This window comes from Cyprinodon tularosa, unplaced genomic scaffold (assembly GCF_016077235.1).
Source record: "Cyprinodon tularosa strain WSP-4 unplaced genomic scaffold, ASM1607723v1 ctg54, whole genome shotgun sequence".
Lineage (NCBI taxonomy): Eukaryota > Metazoa > Chordata > Actinopteri > Cyprinodontiformes > Cyprinodontidae > Cyprinodon > Cyprinodon tularosa.
Genome location: NW_024039274.1, coordinates 1,716,362 through 1,732,135, shown reverse-complemented (window position 1 = coordinate 1,732,135; position 15,774 = coordinate 1,716,362). Strand labels below are relative to the sequence as shown.

The 15,774-nt window shown below is 36.1% G+C and overlaps 1 protein-coding gene across 1 annotated transcript; it reads right to left on the bottom strand.

Moving 5' to 3' along the window:
• Positions 1 to 2,458: 2,458 nt before the first annotated feature.
• Positions 2,459 to 10,850, bottom strand: tnfaip2b (tumor necrosis factor, alpha-induced protein 2b). Its single transcript, XM_038304635.1, has 12 exons — positions 10,798 to 10,850; positions 10,229 to 10,452; positions 9,451 to 10,096; positions 8,729 to 8,840; positions 8,463 to 8,585; positions 6,226 to 6,320; positions 6,058 to 6,150; positions 5,829 to 5,955; positions 5,616 to 5,738; positions 5,380 to 5,535; positions 3,419 to 3,540; positions 2,459 to 2,909 (listed from the first exon to the last, which is right to left on the bottom strand). The coding sequence occupies exons 1-12, from the start codon at positions 10,833 to 10,835 to the stop codon at positions 2,759 to 2,761; spliced, it is 2,010 nt and encodes a 669-aa protein (XP_038160563.1). The 5' UTR covers positions 10,836 to 10,850; the 3' UTR covers positions 2,459 to 2,758.
• Between the last annotated feature and the right edge of the window lie 4,924 nt (positions 10,851 to 15,774).

Sequence of the window (15,774 nt, the reverse complement as noted above, 5' to 3'; positions counted from 1 at the left end):
TGTTTAAAAGCAGAGTACAGGATGCATCTGCTCATGAATGTGCTTCAAAATCCAAATCTTCACACAGATACCAATTTATATTTCAACACCTCTTTCTTCTCCTCCCAGAGTTACAGGAAAGAGGTGTTGCTCTTGTGGGAGGTTAAGTTTTTAAATCTTTATCTCCATTTTATGTTGCTAGTTTTTCCAAATCAAACTGTTTTTACGAGCAGGAAATAACACTAAAATGTCTAGAGGTAGGTGGACATTAATGGCAAATAGATAATGTAGTAAACCCCTTCCTCCATGTAAATAAAAGAACCACACCCATGTTTCTGTTGATAAAAGCTCACCTTGTCAGAACTGAAAGTTTTGCTAAAGGATCTCAACTTTTCTTTGACCCCTAACCAATTTCCAGGGACAGAACTGATCACTGCCACTATATCCGCCATCAGAAATAACAACATGGCAGAGACGGCAGAACTTAGGCTGTAAGGTACAGAAGCGGGTCTCTTGTGCAAGACTTTTAGCATCAACAAACAGGAAAACATGGCTGCCACCTTTCTCAGAAAGGTTCTTGACATACCCATTTTGCCGACAGAAAAAAGTACACTGCAAAAACAATCCAGAAATAAGTAAAAAATGGCTTAAAATAAGTATATTTAGCCTTAATTTGAGCAGGTAAATAAGATGATTTGCCAATGGAATTAGTATTTTCACTCTTAAAATAAGAGTTAGATAATATTTACTTGAAATAAGACGATAAAATAGTTTTTTCTTATTTTAAAAGGAAATTGTCTTGTTCCATTGGCAAAGTGTCTTACTTACCTCCTCAAATCAAGGAAAAACACACTTATTTTAAGAAAAAATAACTTTTTGAGATTTCTATTTTTTGCAGTGTAGATGCACAAAGGTACTCAAGACAACTGACTACATGATAAAATTATGCAAATACTAATGGATGGAAACACCTACAAGACCGCAAAAAAGCACCAACAAGCATTTACAAAAAGAAAGAATTATCTTTAGAAATTGGAAGGAGAGAAAGCCATCAATCACTCTCACCACTATAAGCCGCATCAAGAGGAGACTATGCCATTCTTATATGGCATTGTGAAAGTACACAAGGAAGGGGTCTAAGGCACATTGCAGTTCGGTTACACATAATATTGTGAAATGTCTTGCAACAATTTTGGCTTCATTGCTCCAGACCACATACAAAACTATAAAGACTTTATTTCCAAAGTCTGGCATTTTTTTTCATTAGTTCCCAACTTTCTTGGTTGGTGCTTATATAACATGACTCCTCACCATTAAACTGTGCCTTAGTTGTGGTTCTTTTTTCATTCTAAATGTATGCTTTTTATCTAAATTATCAAACCATATAATCTTTAATACCATTTTTTATTTCAATCATTTTTCTTACTGTAAAATTTTAACACATTGAATAAATTGGAAATGGCCTGATAAACCCTCTTAGATTGATAGTATTAGCATTTCTCAAGTTTATTGCTGTTTGCTTTCCCATTCTGTTAAAAACATGTATATTGTGTGAATTATATGAAATTCTTCATTTTAACACTGCATTTTGATGATTTAATTTTAAATGTCACATAGCTATACTATATGGAATAGAAATTGGGAAACCATTTGCAATTTCAGTTAAACTGTATGAAGATTATTAAGGATTTACTATAACCACTCTCATAGAACTACATAGCAAGGAAATGTGATATAATGTGAACTGCTCCTAACTCTCACCTAAGAAAATAATGAGCTCTAGCAGACATAATAATTACAATAATAATTAAACCTAAATGTTGACCAATGGTTCTAGGAAAGCACTGGGGAATTTCCAGCATTACCGAACCAGTGAATCAGGGTACTGGCAGCATGTTTCCTTTAGATCGTTAATGAGTTTATCCTCCTCTTTCCTTTATCCTTCATAAATAGCTTGTAAGCTTCCCTAGACACTGTGCAAACACTATTTCACCACAACAACCTCTGTAGTCACATCCTCCCTGGATCCTCAGGAAAAGGTTCTGTTTATCTGACAGCGTAATTAATCTGGAAACTCCTTACAGAGATAAGGGGGCATTGCGATTGTTTCCATTGGATAAATTATGCCAAAGAATTGCTGAAAAGACCTGCTTGTAGCACAACCTGTGGAAGTGTAGCAAGACGTAAAAGATTAATTGCCTAATGTTTCCTCAAGTATTGTGAGCTACAGCCTTGGGAAACCCGGAGGTTTCTAAAAACGGGAAAAGTGTGACACATTTGGAAAGAAATATAAATATGTCTGATTGCTCTGCTGCCTTAAACAGCCTCTGATTACTTATGTCCATACAAACAGAAATAGAAAATAAATATCTATTCGCAAGAATCAATACGATTTTTCAATGATTTTTTGTGATCAAAACACAACTTTGCCCAAAAATAAATCTAATTTAATTGCAAAAAATAAACCGCTTCACCCTGATTTAATATAAAATTATTTATTTATGTACAAGACAAACATATACAGAATATTTGGCCTTTCTGTAATCAGATGCTATTATATTTATACTGCAAAGAACCCCATGACATCTCTTAAAAAAATAAAATAGCCGATACACTGAAAGTTTTAACAGAATGTTTTCTTTCAGTGTGCATATTGCCAACTGTGTGATTTGCTTCTACATGGTTTAAACAAAAGCACTGAAAAGATAATTGAGTATGAACTTATAAATAACAATCCACAAAGCACTTCTCAATCAACATTTAAATAAGTAATACCAGCTTATTTCACTACTACTTTGGAGAAAAAATACAGACGCTCGACTCCTTCGTTGGATCCGTCCCGAGCGTCTGAAAGAGTGGCCTTCACCCTGTGTCTGTCTTCCCTAGAGACGTTTGTCTTGAGTTTGAGCAAAGCCGAGACGTGTCTTTCACTGCAGAGGAATAAAGTGTGAGAAATAGCTCTGAGTACTTCAAATATACAAAGATCTTTATATAGATATATATATAAAAAAGAAATCCATAATGTTTTTCTTTCAGAAACTTCTCTCCTCCTTAAAATAACCTGACAGTTGCTTTTCATTCCATTTAATGATATGAGATAACCATTATCATTCTTATTCATGGAAAAAACATTCAACCTGCAGACAACATCTATACTAGCAATTACTGATGTCGCAGCAAACAGGAAACGAGAAAGAGACACTTTCAAAGTCTGTCAAAGCTCTTTTCCTGCTCCTCCAAATAGGCTTGTTTATCCTCAAAGTTCTTCTGTATAAACACTGCTTTATCGTTATCCTATTATTAACCTAGAGATCTTATCCTGTTTGGATAAACCACAAAAAAAAAAAAAAAAAAAAAAAATCCTCAACAAAATCATGTGGTTATAGTAGACCATATGCACATTTTATAACAGTAATTGTGGACAAAGAACAAAGCTCACCTGAGGTCAGGATAAGCATGTCCCATTGAAACTATTTGGATTTGCAAAGCAGGGATATCTTGGAGCTTAAGCACTTCTGCAATGTTGTTCAGGATTTCGTTTAACCAGTCCTTCTTGGACCCCTGTAAAGACAGAACACATATATTTTTGCAATGCATTTGAGGATATTATCTGAAATGTATGCAGTCTGCAAAAGCTAGTTTTATTACATTAGTTTCGTTTTTGTCCATTTTCATATTTTTACTTTTGTGTGAATCTACAAGTTAAACTTGCTGGTCTTTACTGCCATTAACCTGAATTGAGAGATGATTCTGTTTTTGTTCATATATTCAGTGTAGTGATATAGTAAAAACTGAAGCATTATGTTTATACAAAAATGTTATGGTTCTAAGGACAGCTATTTTGAAAGTTGTCAAGTTGATTATTTATTATAGCCGTAGATATTTGCCTCTTTAGATTGCAATTTAAAAAATAATGATCAGAGCTTTATTAAAAGATTAGTCTTTTAACTTTTTAGTTATAAACTGTTTCAGAGGAGTGATCACAGCGCTCTGTGTCATCAGCAATGTGTCTGTCTCACGGCCAGCTCCCAGGTTTGATTAATACTTTGTAATAAATACATGAATAAAGCACAATCATACTCAGTTTTGCTCCCGCTCTATTTTTCCACCTGAAAACTTAATTCAACAGCAGCCTCTGGCCGGGTCGCCTCCGGGTTCACCGCGGTGGTAGGTGTTTTTAATCAAAATAATCCAAACTGCAGGCACCAGGATAATAAAAGCGAACATATTCTGCCGGCAGATTTCTGCATTTTAAGTTAATTTAGGCATTAATAAACTGTTTAAGAGGAGTGATCACAGCGCTCTGTGTCATCAGCGATGTGTCTGTCTCACGGCCGGCTCCCAGGTTTGATTAATACTTTGTAATAAATACAAGAATAAAACTCAAACATACTCAGTTTTGCTCCCGCTCTATTTTTAAATACGCAGTAGTGGTATTTAAACGTTGTAGAGGACATGCACCTGTATATAAAACCCGCGCCCTATAGTCCGGTGCGCCTTATGTGTGTGTTAAATACAGAAATGACACACATAACTGAGACTGCGCCTTTTAGTATGGTGCACCTTATGGTCGTAAAAATACGGTATATAGCAACATGTGTGATATCTGAGTGTTAAAACTCTGCCGGTTGTGACTTTAAATACTCAAATTAATAATAAGTTAATTAATAAAAGTAATCTGTGTTGTCAGCATCAAATGCTAATGTGCTACATTCAATGAGAACACACACACACAAAAAATGAAAACCATAAAAAAAAAAAACTGGTGCAAATTTCTTACAATAGGAGTATTTGCCCTTGATATTGGCAGGTAAATCAGAAGATCTTCCAAAAATAATGACATGAGATTCCGTCATTTACCCATTTACATAAAGTGGCCAGCTACATTGTAGCCACAGCTAGCCTTTGGAACACTAACATTTGTGGGGTTGATATACACAGGCACCATGGCGCCCCCTGACCATCACTAAGCAATGTGAGGTGTCTCGCTCAAGGACACACCAGCCGACACAGATGGAGCTGGTCAGAGTTGGTGCAGCTTACCCAAAGATAGTAAGAAGTTGCTTTTCTTTACTTTATGTTTGTTCCTCCTGCTCCTCTTGCTGATATTTTATATATAACTAAGTTAATCGGGTAAGGGTGTAGACTCTATTGAACTGGTGGCATAGAGACAAGAGAACAGCAATCTTTTTTGTAATCTAATTTTTCACCTTTGCTTTATTTTTAGGCAGTGTAAATTACTTTCTGATAATATGCAGAAACAATCTAATTTCAGTAAGAAAAAAAATCCTTTCTTCCAGGCTTTTTCCTTCTTCCTCTGAGGTTTAGTTTAGCATCCTAGTTTGATGCTGATGCTCATCCATATGCTTTAATGGCAATGCTCAAATAACTAACTCTCACCAGTTTGTTGAAGAGGTCGTGCAAACTCTCTGCATTCTTTGTCACAGTGATAAAGGCCTTCTGCTGATGTCCTCTGTCCTTCAGTTTGACTTCTCCTCTTAGGAGCCTCATCACATATTCTCGGGTCACTTCCTCATGAAACCTGCTAATCACATCCTAAAAAAATCGAATCATCACATCAGCTACCATACAACAAATTAGTCCTTGTTTATGCTTTGTGTTTGGTCTCTCTTTACCTGGTGACAAGACGGAGTCATACCCTCAAGGTCCTGGAGTTCATGTTCCATGTCGTTCAGTAGCTTCTCAAACAGAGTTGTTTTTTTCAGCCAGTCATTGGTTCCCAGCTTCTGGTACTGTGGCTGGTGGGTATATTCAGATGGATTTTAATACTTACAGAGACTTACAAATGAAAAAGACATATCCGTGTTTATTTCAATAACATACTGTACCTTCAGGTTCTTGTGCACAGAGCTTAAAAGAAAGGTGTGGCCAGATTGTTTCATGTCTGTCAGAACAGCCAAACAGTTTTTCTGTACTTTGTCTGGAAACAAATGTCCTTTCCTCTGGAGAATATCTCTGTGGAGAACAAACAAAAAGAAATATATAGCTAAGTAATCTGCTGCTGTGATCCTTTAACAAACATTAGATCTCTTTTTTTTGGGTGAATTTGATACATACTCGAACTGTTCGACACAACCCAGGATAGCTTTGACGTATGCCTTGCTGTATAATTTGTTTTGTTTGATGATGTCTTCTTGGAAAGCTTTAAACCTGGAGATGTTTGTTTGGATGAGTTCGTTTGGCATATTTGAAATTAAATAAGGGACAGTAGAACAAATGTTTTACCTCTGCAACAGATCTGGGAGTTGACATGTTATCTTCTGGGCCTGTCGTTGGCTTCCTGTGACTGTTTCTGCTGCCTTAACCATACCATTGATGAACTAAAAACAGAAGGAGGACATTTATCAGTGACACTACCCAAGCACCCCAAGTATTTCCTACAGCAATGCATCCATTCTTAAGGGCAAATAAACAAAAATCCTTGGTGCTTTGCTCAGTCATAAAGCTGCAGATCTAGCATTCTGAGAATGGATACTGTTATATTCAGACCGGGGCTTAATGGAAATAATATTGACATTTATCTACAAAATATCTCCATTTGGCACTCAAATGTTTCTGCCTCTGCCTTCACAGAAGATCAACAAAATATTTCTGCAGCTTTATCTAAGATCTAACGCTCTTTCTGAATCAGTGGTTGCAATTTTAAAGACAAATTGGAACATTTAAAAAAAGGACATCTTTAAAATTTGCTTGGTTGTAGCTGTAATCTTCACTCTTCTGGTTGCAGAAAAGTCCTGTTACTTTTTAGGGAATTTTTGGACCCTGTAAAAACTCCCAACCCCCACTGTGATTGGTCTTAGATCATACAATCTTCCTGGACCGAAGGTTACTTTTAAACAACAGATGTTAGGTTGCTTTTAAAGGACATATTCCTTAAACCTATGACTGTTAATCTGGAGGCTCCTTGACTAGATAATTGATGTCCAAACTATGGGCGCTATGGGAAAACACTATGTCCAATGCTGACCGAGTTGCATTTCTGTAGCAGAACTAGCCCTTGAGTGATAAATAGAGCTAAAAGCAGAGGGCAGGTTGTTTTTGAAAAATAATAAAACCTCTTTTTTTTTAGAATTTTGGACAAGTCTGTGCCTTGTTTGAAATAATACACTCCTCTGTTTAACTACAGTTTGTCTGTGAGAGTCTGTGAGTGTTCACTGGGGCATGTCTGGCAGCTTGAAGATAATTAATTCAAACCAAGTCGGACAAACAAAGGGAAATTTGTTGATTATGCAACAGTGTGATTCAGTGAATGTGCATGAAAGAATCTAGGTGGCTACTTTTGGGTTGTCACATTTTCCCAGCTGTATCTTATTGGTGTAGTTACAATCAAAAACTACAATTTACAAAACAGTATCTTAGTTGGGGAAGAAGGATTATATTGTTTATGTTGTGAAGACAAGGCACGAAAGTCGCTTTTAAAGCAGAAGTCCAGTCATATTCAGAATTCAAACTTCTGAAAGTACTATAAATATAAAATTATTACATACTGTTCAATAAATGATAAGGTTTTTTAATTAAGAGTAATTTCATTTGAATGTGCTTTACTGGAGACATCCATGTTTGTCAAAGAACACTACTGCCACCTACTGGTTTGTAACGTTACAGTGCGGTATTGGCTGTTGAGCAAGTCCCAATGCTGTATCTGGTGTTTGTCACAACGCGCTATCATCCAAATCATCTTGAAAACATTCTTCTTTAAAATGTTGGCTACATATTATGTGATTCTGGCCAGAAGTTCCATGGCAAATTCTTCATCTTATAGTTGGCAATCAAACGATGAAACTGTGGTAGCAGATCGCAAATCTTTTACCCGCTGCATTGCAACTTCCAACTGCCATGCATGTGGGCATTGTCACTTTAACTATAGCTCTTGCGTATTTCAATGGTGAAGTCCTCTCGAAATCTAAAATAATTGTTGTTGATTGCAGGTGTGTATGATACATTTTGCTTGTAAAGCTGGAAGAGTGGCGCTTGGCTTACCGCACCGTGACGTCACTGCTGGAAGATGTCAGGAGTGAGGTGTTACTATATTTGGGCAAAAATGGCCTCTCCCAGACTCAGTGATCGCATAAAAAATTATTATTGTAACGCTAAATTCATTAAATCACCACAAACTCATTAATTTTAGGTAAACACAACGATCCATTACTTATTCCTAGCTGATCTGATTTTACCTTTAATAAGTAAAAGTTTTCCATCCTCTTCCTCATCAGTTAATATTTCTCTCAGACGTTTGGTCATTATATGTTGTGTTTTACTTGAGCTTATGAGAAACTGATTAACTACAGCAAACTACTGCACTTCAAAGAGGTTTGCAGCTCAGCAGAGAGCATGAGCAAACCTTTTTTTGCAAGTGGGCCATAATCAATATGAAGATCATATTCTAATGATTAAATTATTTAATGTCATGTGTGTAAGATATGCCAACGTAAACATGCTTCATGTTTGTTTAGTTTATATACCTGAATGATGTCATAGGCCAGAGGACTGGTGAAGCTGCCATCCTCCATTGCCGGCTGCTCTCCTTCAATCCATTTTCTCTTTTCCTCCTCCAGAACTCGGTCCATACAAGTTGACAGCTCACTCTGAATAATCACAAACATGTGGTATGTTTAAAACATGTAGATCATCAAGTCTAACTAACCTTCTTTTTAGTTGGAAAAGGTTGATGTTTAACTCTGATTATATAATTGAAACATGATGAGGACAACCTGCACTATAAAGTCACCTGTTGTGTCGCTAGGTACTGCTTTTCAAGGTTATCCAGCAATTCGTCAGGTAACAGTTTACCCAGAGCTGTTGTGTCAATTTCACTGGCAAGTTCTGGATTTTTGAGGATTCTGAAACAATGAGGAAATAAAACAAAATAGATGTAATACCATAACAAAAAATCCTCTGTTGCTCAAATCGACTGACCCAAGTTTCACTGAGCAGAACTTTAAATACAAAATTTCTACCGTTTTGTTAACCTGAGTTAGAAACAAGGACAAACATCCACTTACTGACCTAAACTTGTTCAGCAATACAACACTGCACAGATTTGATTCAACCAAATCTGTAAATTCAATATCAGACTCTCCTACTCAACAGCAGAGGGACACTAGTGTCTGATTTGGCCTGGGTGTTTTATGATGTTTATACGTAAAAATTAAGGATTTTAAAGGTTCTGTTCAATTTGGTCTATATAACATTTTCACCTGATAAAATTTAAAGAAATACAATTTTTCAAATTAATCCTATTTTTTTAAAAGGTTTATGCTTAGGGATTACAAAGGTGAGATATAGGGTCAACCGCCCACAAGAAAGGCAAGCATCCAAATACCATCTAAGGATGCTGACTGAGAATGTTGGCCATAACAATCATCATGCAGTGAGAAGGACTGAAGCATCATACATTTAAAGAAGTAAAGGAATGAGGTGTTTGAAAGGGAAATAAAGCTCATGCCTTACCCTGGATAATACTCATTGACCCAACGCAGGATGAAGGTACAGTCTTTGTCATCCAGAACATAGTCCACAATCTTTCTGAGTCTGGCACTCAGGCTTTGGTGATATAGCCTTGCATAAAACTGACAGATATTTGCATCAAGTGGGTAGCAGCTCTTTAGCACATTGATCACCATCAGCAGGTCCTCCTTTAACTGTCTCCCCATACCATGGATGTCCAACTGGATAGACGACTGTCCAGTTAGGTCTGCAATGGGTACTGAGGGGTTGTCCATGCGGTCCTCGACTAAACTATGAAGAGTTGAATCATGGAGAGTCTTCCAATTGCTTAGTGTTCCTCTCCTCTCCTGTTTCCTAAGCAGATCCTGCTCTTCTTCTTGATAGATTGCCTTCACAGCAGATGTTAAAACCATCGTTAGAGCAGAGACTGCAGCCTTGTCTTGGACCTGTTCAAAACTCAGAGACAGACTCTGCTGTATAGTGCGCAGTAATTTTTTTTCCAGAACTTTACGATCTGCAGTAATCTTTTCCATCTGTTGTGCTTCTTCCTCTGGTTTCTTCCCAAGGAGCTGATTCTCTCTGTCTATCAGCACAAGGCTGGCCTCAAATAAGCACTCTGCATCATAAAGTTGCTCAAAAGTTTGAATTGCTAAAAAAGGACAAAAAAATATAAATTAATTTGGGGTCTTTTTAGATGATAAGAAGCAGGATAAATATAGACAAAGATTTTACTGGCTTATGATTAGTATTCATGTCTGCAGCATGCATGTTTATCTCTTACCAGTTGAAGAATCTGTAACAAATAATGACTGGGGTTCATCCATCAGTGGGGAAGTGTTGATGCCTTCCTGAGGGTTGGAGGGTCTTTTTATCTTCTGGAGTTTCCCCCTTATCCATACTCCCATAGATCTTCCTGTTTTATTCATGACATTGCTCATCTTTGACCGTTCTGAGTCTGATCCAACTCCCATTTCAATGTCAGTTGGGATCCTCATAAAAAAAAACCTGTAACATCGAAAGGGCCAGAATGGTTTTCAATTTAAACGGAATGTGTGTCATTAGTCCTACATTTTTCTTCAACTATTACACATGAATAGGCATACTTCAGTTGGTGTTTTGTACTTTTAGAAGTTGAAGGATTTTAGTAAATCCCATTTAATTAATACACAGGAACACTTTCATAAACATCAGTAAGAGCACATATTAAAACGGATACACACAAATCTTTAGGAAACAGTCTTGCAGTTAAATAGCCGATTTACTCATTAAAAAAAGGTAGGAGTCATGGAGACCTTCCAGGTAGCCAGATATGCAGATAGTTATGATGATGTATATCATTGTTCTACTCACCCTGATCCTGCAGTCGCTGCTCTGACACTATCAGTCATGCTGGAGAGTTTTTAGCTTGCTAAACTCCTCCCTCTTATGTGCTGTGGAAAGTCCAAACCACCCCCTTCTCCCCCACAAAGAGGCAAAGCCCAGGCTTTTTTTAAACACCAGTGCTGAAGCAATGTGGTTCTCTGTTGGAGAGGGAAGCATATCCATAACTCTTTCACAGGCTGTTATGAAATCCTTTCCTCTACCAGAGCTAAAGAAATTAAACATTGCAGGGCATGTCTTCAGTTCAACATTTAAGTTGTATGTTTAGTTTTATATCAAGCACATCACTTTTATTAAAACAAAACAGACAAAAAAATAAATAGATATACAGTGCCTTGTGAAAGTATTCACCCCCCTTTAACTTTTCCAGCTTTTGCCACATTTCAGGCTTTTACCAAATCAAATTGAAGAATTGGGTGTGCAAAATTATTCAGCCTCCATAAGTTATTAGCCTCCATAATATTTTGTAACGCCATATTTTGCTGCAATTACAGCTGCAAAACACTGGGGTTATGTCTCTATCAATTTTGCACATCGAGGCACTGAAATCTTTGCCCATTCTTCCTGCCAAACAGCTTGAGCTCAGTCAGGTTGGATAGAAAGTGTTTATGAACAGCAGTTTTGAGTTATTTCCACATATTCTCAATTGGATTCAGGTCTGGACTTTGACTTGACCATTCTAACTGTTAGGACTCTGGTGTCTAGTCTGATTACTGATTTCATTCACCTGCTTATTTCCGACCAGCTCTCATTACTGCTCCTCTGATCCACCTGCTTCAGTCTCTATTTAACCAGCCCATCAGTGCCAGATTATTTTGAGCCAGTGGTGAGAAGTTTTTGAGTATTCCTGTGTTTCTGATTGCCTGACCCTGACCCCGTTCTCCTGTCAACCTCTGAGAGGTCAGGTTTTCTTCCAGAATGGTCCTGTATTTGGCTCAATCCATCTTTCCATCAATTTTAACCATTGTCTCTGTTCCCGCTAAAGAAACGCTGGCCCTGACCATGATGCTGCCACCACCATTTTGACATTGGAGATGGTGTGTTCAGTGTGATGAGCTGTGTTGTTTTAAGGCAAAACACAACGTTTTGCATTATTGTCAGAAAATTAGATTTTGGTTTCATCTGACCACATCACTTTCTTCCACATGTTTGCTATGTCGCCCATGTAGCTTGTAGTAAACTTTAAACCATAATTTCTATGGATATATTTAAGACATTGCTTTCTTCCATGAAGGCCACATTTGTGCAGTATACAATTAATTGTTGTCCTATGGACATAGTCTCACACCTCAGCTATCTCTGCTGTCATCCAGAGGCAGTCTGGTACTGCTTCTATTTCAATATTATCGCCTGCACAGTGCTCCTTGTGGAGCTTTAAATCCAAGTCCAAATCCAACTGTATGATCTGATTAAAGTGTTTCTGCAAAGAACCTCAAGATGGCCTGTGTTATGAATTGGTGCTAAATAAATAAACTGAATTAAACTGAACTTGAATTGACATAAATTTATACTTGATGTTGACTGGCTGAGGACAGTAATGTGGATGGGTGTTTAGCATGCTTTCATTGCTGGTCATATCGAATGAGAGGAGCGAAGATGGAGCAGAGCTCTGCAGATTTAACTACTGTATGTGTTGTCCTTAAATTTAAAGGCTATATGTGATTTTCTCATTAAGTCTGAGAACAAAGACTTTATTAATTAAATAAAGTGTAATATATGAGCAATGTACCTACAGTATTTCACAGCAAGCAGAAGCCTGGCAACCTGAAAAAAATATGAAGTTCTGGAAAATATAATTTTCTGTATTCTTGTTTTAAATACATCCTAATAAACATATAAGAACTGAGTATCACGAGTCACTTGTCTTAATGCACACAACAAAATAGTAGATTAGTAGAAAATGTTTTCCAATATGTAGACCTTTTAATTAATTAAATATTTCATTTATTGATCAATATTATATATCTTATATTATATTTTACCTTCCAGTTGCATTTTGTTTTCTTAAACAGGAAAGAGATTGTAATTCTTCAAAATCTTAGGTTATTCCCTACTCTAACCACAGTAAGGAGTACCTTGGATGTTTTCTCGGCACAATCACTGATGGGAAATGGTACTGAACAAAAAGACAAGAGAAGTTGCTTTCAAAATATAACCCAACAAGCAAAAACTGATAAATTAGGATTTTCCTGCCTTTCATATTAAACAAAAACAAAGATTAAAAGGTTGTGCACCGATCCATGCAAATATTTTTATGTTAATTTGTGTTTGTTGTCACTTGCTCCATTTGTTCAAACTGAATATCGTAGAATTTGATTATCCACCTATATCTACCATGCATCTACCTATACTGTGTTTTAAAATAAACACAAAAATGTGTGATAAACTGCAATAACAACGATGTACTGTACTGTAAGATTACGCCTGCACCAAAACCATTTTATTTTGGGTCATATAGTAGTTTTGACCTAACATTGCACTAGCTTTGTGGCTGAAAAAAAAGAACAAAAAAATCAGGAAGGGGTTTTCCTTTTTGTAACAAATACTTTTGTAAGAACGGTTTTGAAAGGAATCAATTTCAAAAAGTCCCAACATATTACCTAAAACAAACTAAAAATGAAAGAGCAGTAAATATTGGCTTACTTTTTCAACGAAAAGTGTTTTTTATTCTTATAAAATTACACTAGTGTGTGAAAATGGTTTGGTAGCCTATTAAATTATATGCTTCTTTTATTTACTCAAATAATGCTGCGATCATCTATCCACCTCATGCCATTTGCATGTTTTTTCTGTATGGAGCTGTTGATTTTTTTTTTTTCTATAACCATATTGATCACCCATTTCTGTATATCAGCTGATGCTTTTCTTTTCTTTTTATTTGAAAGGTTCTCGTTTTTGCCTAAATATATTTTTGTATTAGTAATAACTCAGTATTCTTTCCTTTCTGAAAACATGTTTGTATTTCAACTGTAAAGTTTAACTTTATTTATTTTCTTGTTAGATTATTAGTGTTGTGTGTCTATCTCTGTTTTTGCCTGCATCATAACTGTATTTTCCCACTGCGGGAGAAGAATGCTATTTATCTTCTCTTCTCTCTTCAATTCTGTTCATTCAAAATAAACAGATCAGAACATTGTTCAATTAGTGTTAATTCTCTTATGTTGAAGTTATCCAATCCTTCATCAACAATATGTGAAATTTAATCTTAGCACATTTTGCATGAAATAGTAGTTTTATGGCTGCTTACAAAAAGAAGGAAGTAGCATTTCTCTATTTGATTTGGTTTCTTAAAAATGGATATTGGTTAAAGTTTTTGGTTTTTTTTTAAAAAAAAAGCCTTTTAACACTCACAACAAAGCACTCACTTAAAGAATAGATTAAACATTGTCCAATTATACAAAATTGTCATTAAAATGTCCTTGGATTTTGAAGGGTTTAACTAATGCTTGTATAACTTATACATTTTATAAATTAGAGTACCAAGCATTATCAACAAAGTCATAAAAGATATAAGTTAATTTGTATCCTTAGAAAATGTAAAATAGGATATTTCAATGTAAAAGGGAAATGGGAAATACTAAATAGTATTATCAGAAATAAATCAACCAAAACTGGCCAAAGAAATCGAAAAACCAAAAACCAATCAAATTGGAAGAAGAAAGACAGATTAGTAAAACTTTTAATACATTTAAGAATAAACTTTCAACAGACTCCTATGAGATTCATATGACTCAAATAAAGAAAGTAATTGATGAAATTGTGTCTCCTTTAACACACCCATGTGATCCATCATTTAGAACAGGTGTTTCCTGATAAAATAAAATCAGCTAAATCAGAGTAGCCTTTTATTGTGGGCAGTATACAGTAAGGCACACCTGTGAACAAATAGTGGTGTCTAATCAGCACAGGAGAAGTGCTCAGCATCACAGATTTAGACTGGTTTGTGAACAGTAGTTGAGGGAAATGGTTATATTTTTTTATTGGGAAAAAAAGTTTTAGATCTCATCAAATATTTGAGCAAAACCAATAATGTTGCCTTGATAGTTTTTTTGGTGTTATATTTTACTGTACATTTTCCTTAATCGAAATGTGAAGATAAAAGCAGGCTTACTTTCTGAGGTCAGTGCAATATGTACAGTAGATATCCATCCATCCATCCATCCATCCATGAGAGCTGCTGTTGCCTATCTCCAGCTGTCTACAGGCGAGAGGTGGGGTACACCCTGGACAGGCTTCCAGTCTATCGCAGGGCAATAATGAGACAAAAAGGACAAACAACCATTCACACACTCACACCTAAGAAGAATTTAGAGAAGCCACTTAACCTAACAGTCATGTTTTTGGACTGTGGGAGCAAGCCATAGTACCTGGAGAGGACCCACGCATGCTCAGGAAGAACATGAAAACTCCATGCAGAAAGGTGGAGATTTAAACCTGAAACTGTCTTTCTGAAGGGCAGCAGGGCTGCCCACTGCACCACTGAGCAGCTGTAGATATCCATGTTATTGTGAATTCCTTTAAATCAAGCATTACACCTACATTTGTTTGTAGTATTGTGCTCAATTACTGTAGTGTGGCTGAAATATTTACTAAATGGAGAAAAAAAAAATCTACATAAATCTACTTTAAAATTAGCTGTAAAATTTTCTAACCGTACAGAATTCCAATTTCAAGCTAAGTGATGTTCTGCTATAATAAAGTTTGGAAATTTATGAGATTTGGGCATGAACCTAAAAAACTCTCCACCTAAGCTCTCAGAAAGCAGCACCATTTGTATGTCTAACAAACTCAACATCACATTTTGTTGAATTTCATTAATTATCTCTAATATCTGATCTTGTACTGTGGCCTTGTTTATGACCAATAGCTGGGCATTGCTTTCTCAATTTACTTTCATTTCACTTTTTTTTTGTTAATTTACTGTAAAACACAATATCAAGGTTGACT

Excerpts from the sequence above, each read along its gene's own strand:
- tnfaip2b (XM_038304635.1), bottom strand. The coding sequence starts at position 10,835 with ATGACTGATAGTGTCAGAGCAGCGACTGCAGGATCAGG. Across the intron at positions 8,841-9,450 it reads GTCAATGAGTATTATCCAGG|AATCCTCAAAAATCCAGAAC; the intron begins GTAAGGCATGAG and ends TCATTGTTTCAG. Across the intron at positions 6,321-8,462 it reads TGGCCTATGACATCATTCAG|TTCATCAATGGTATGGTTAA; the intron begins GTATATAAACTA and ends TTCTGTTTTTAG.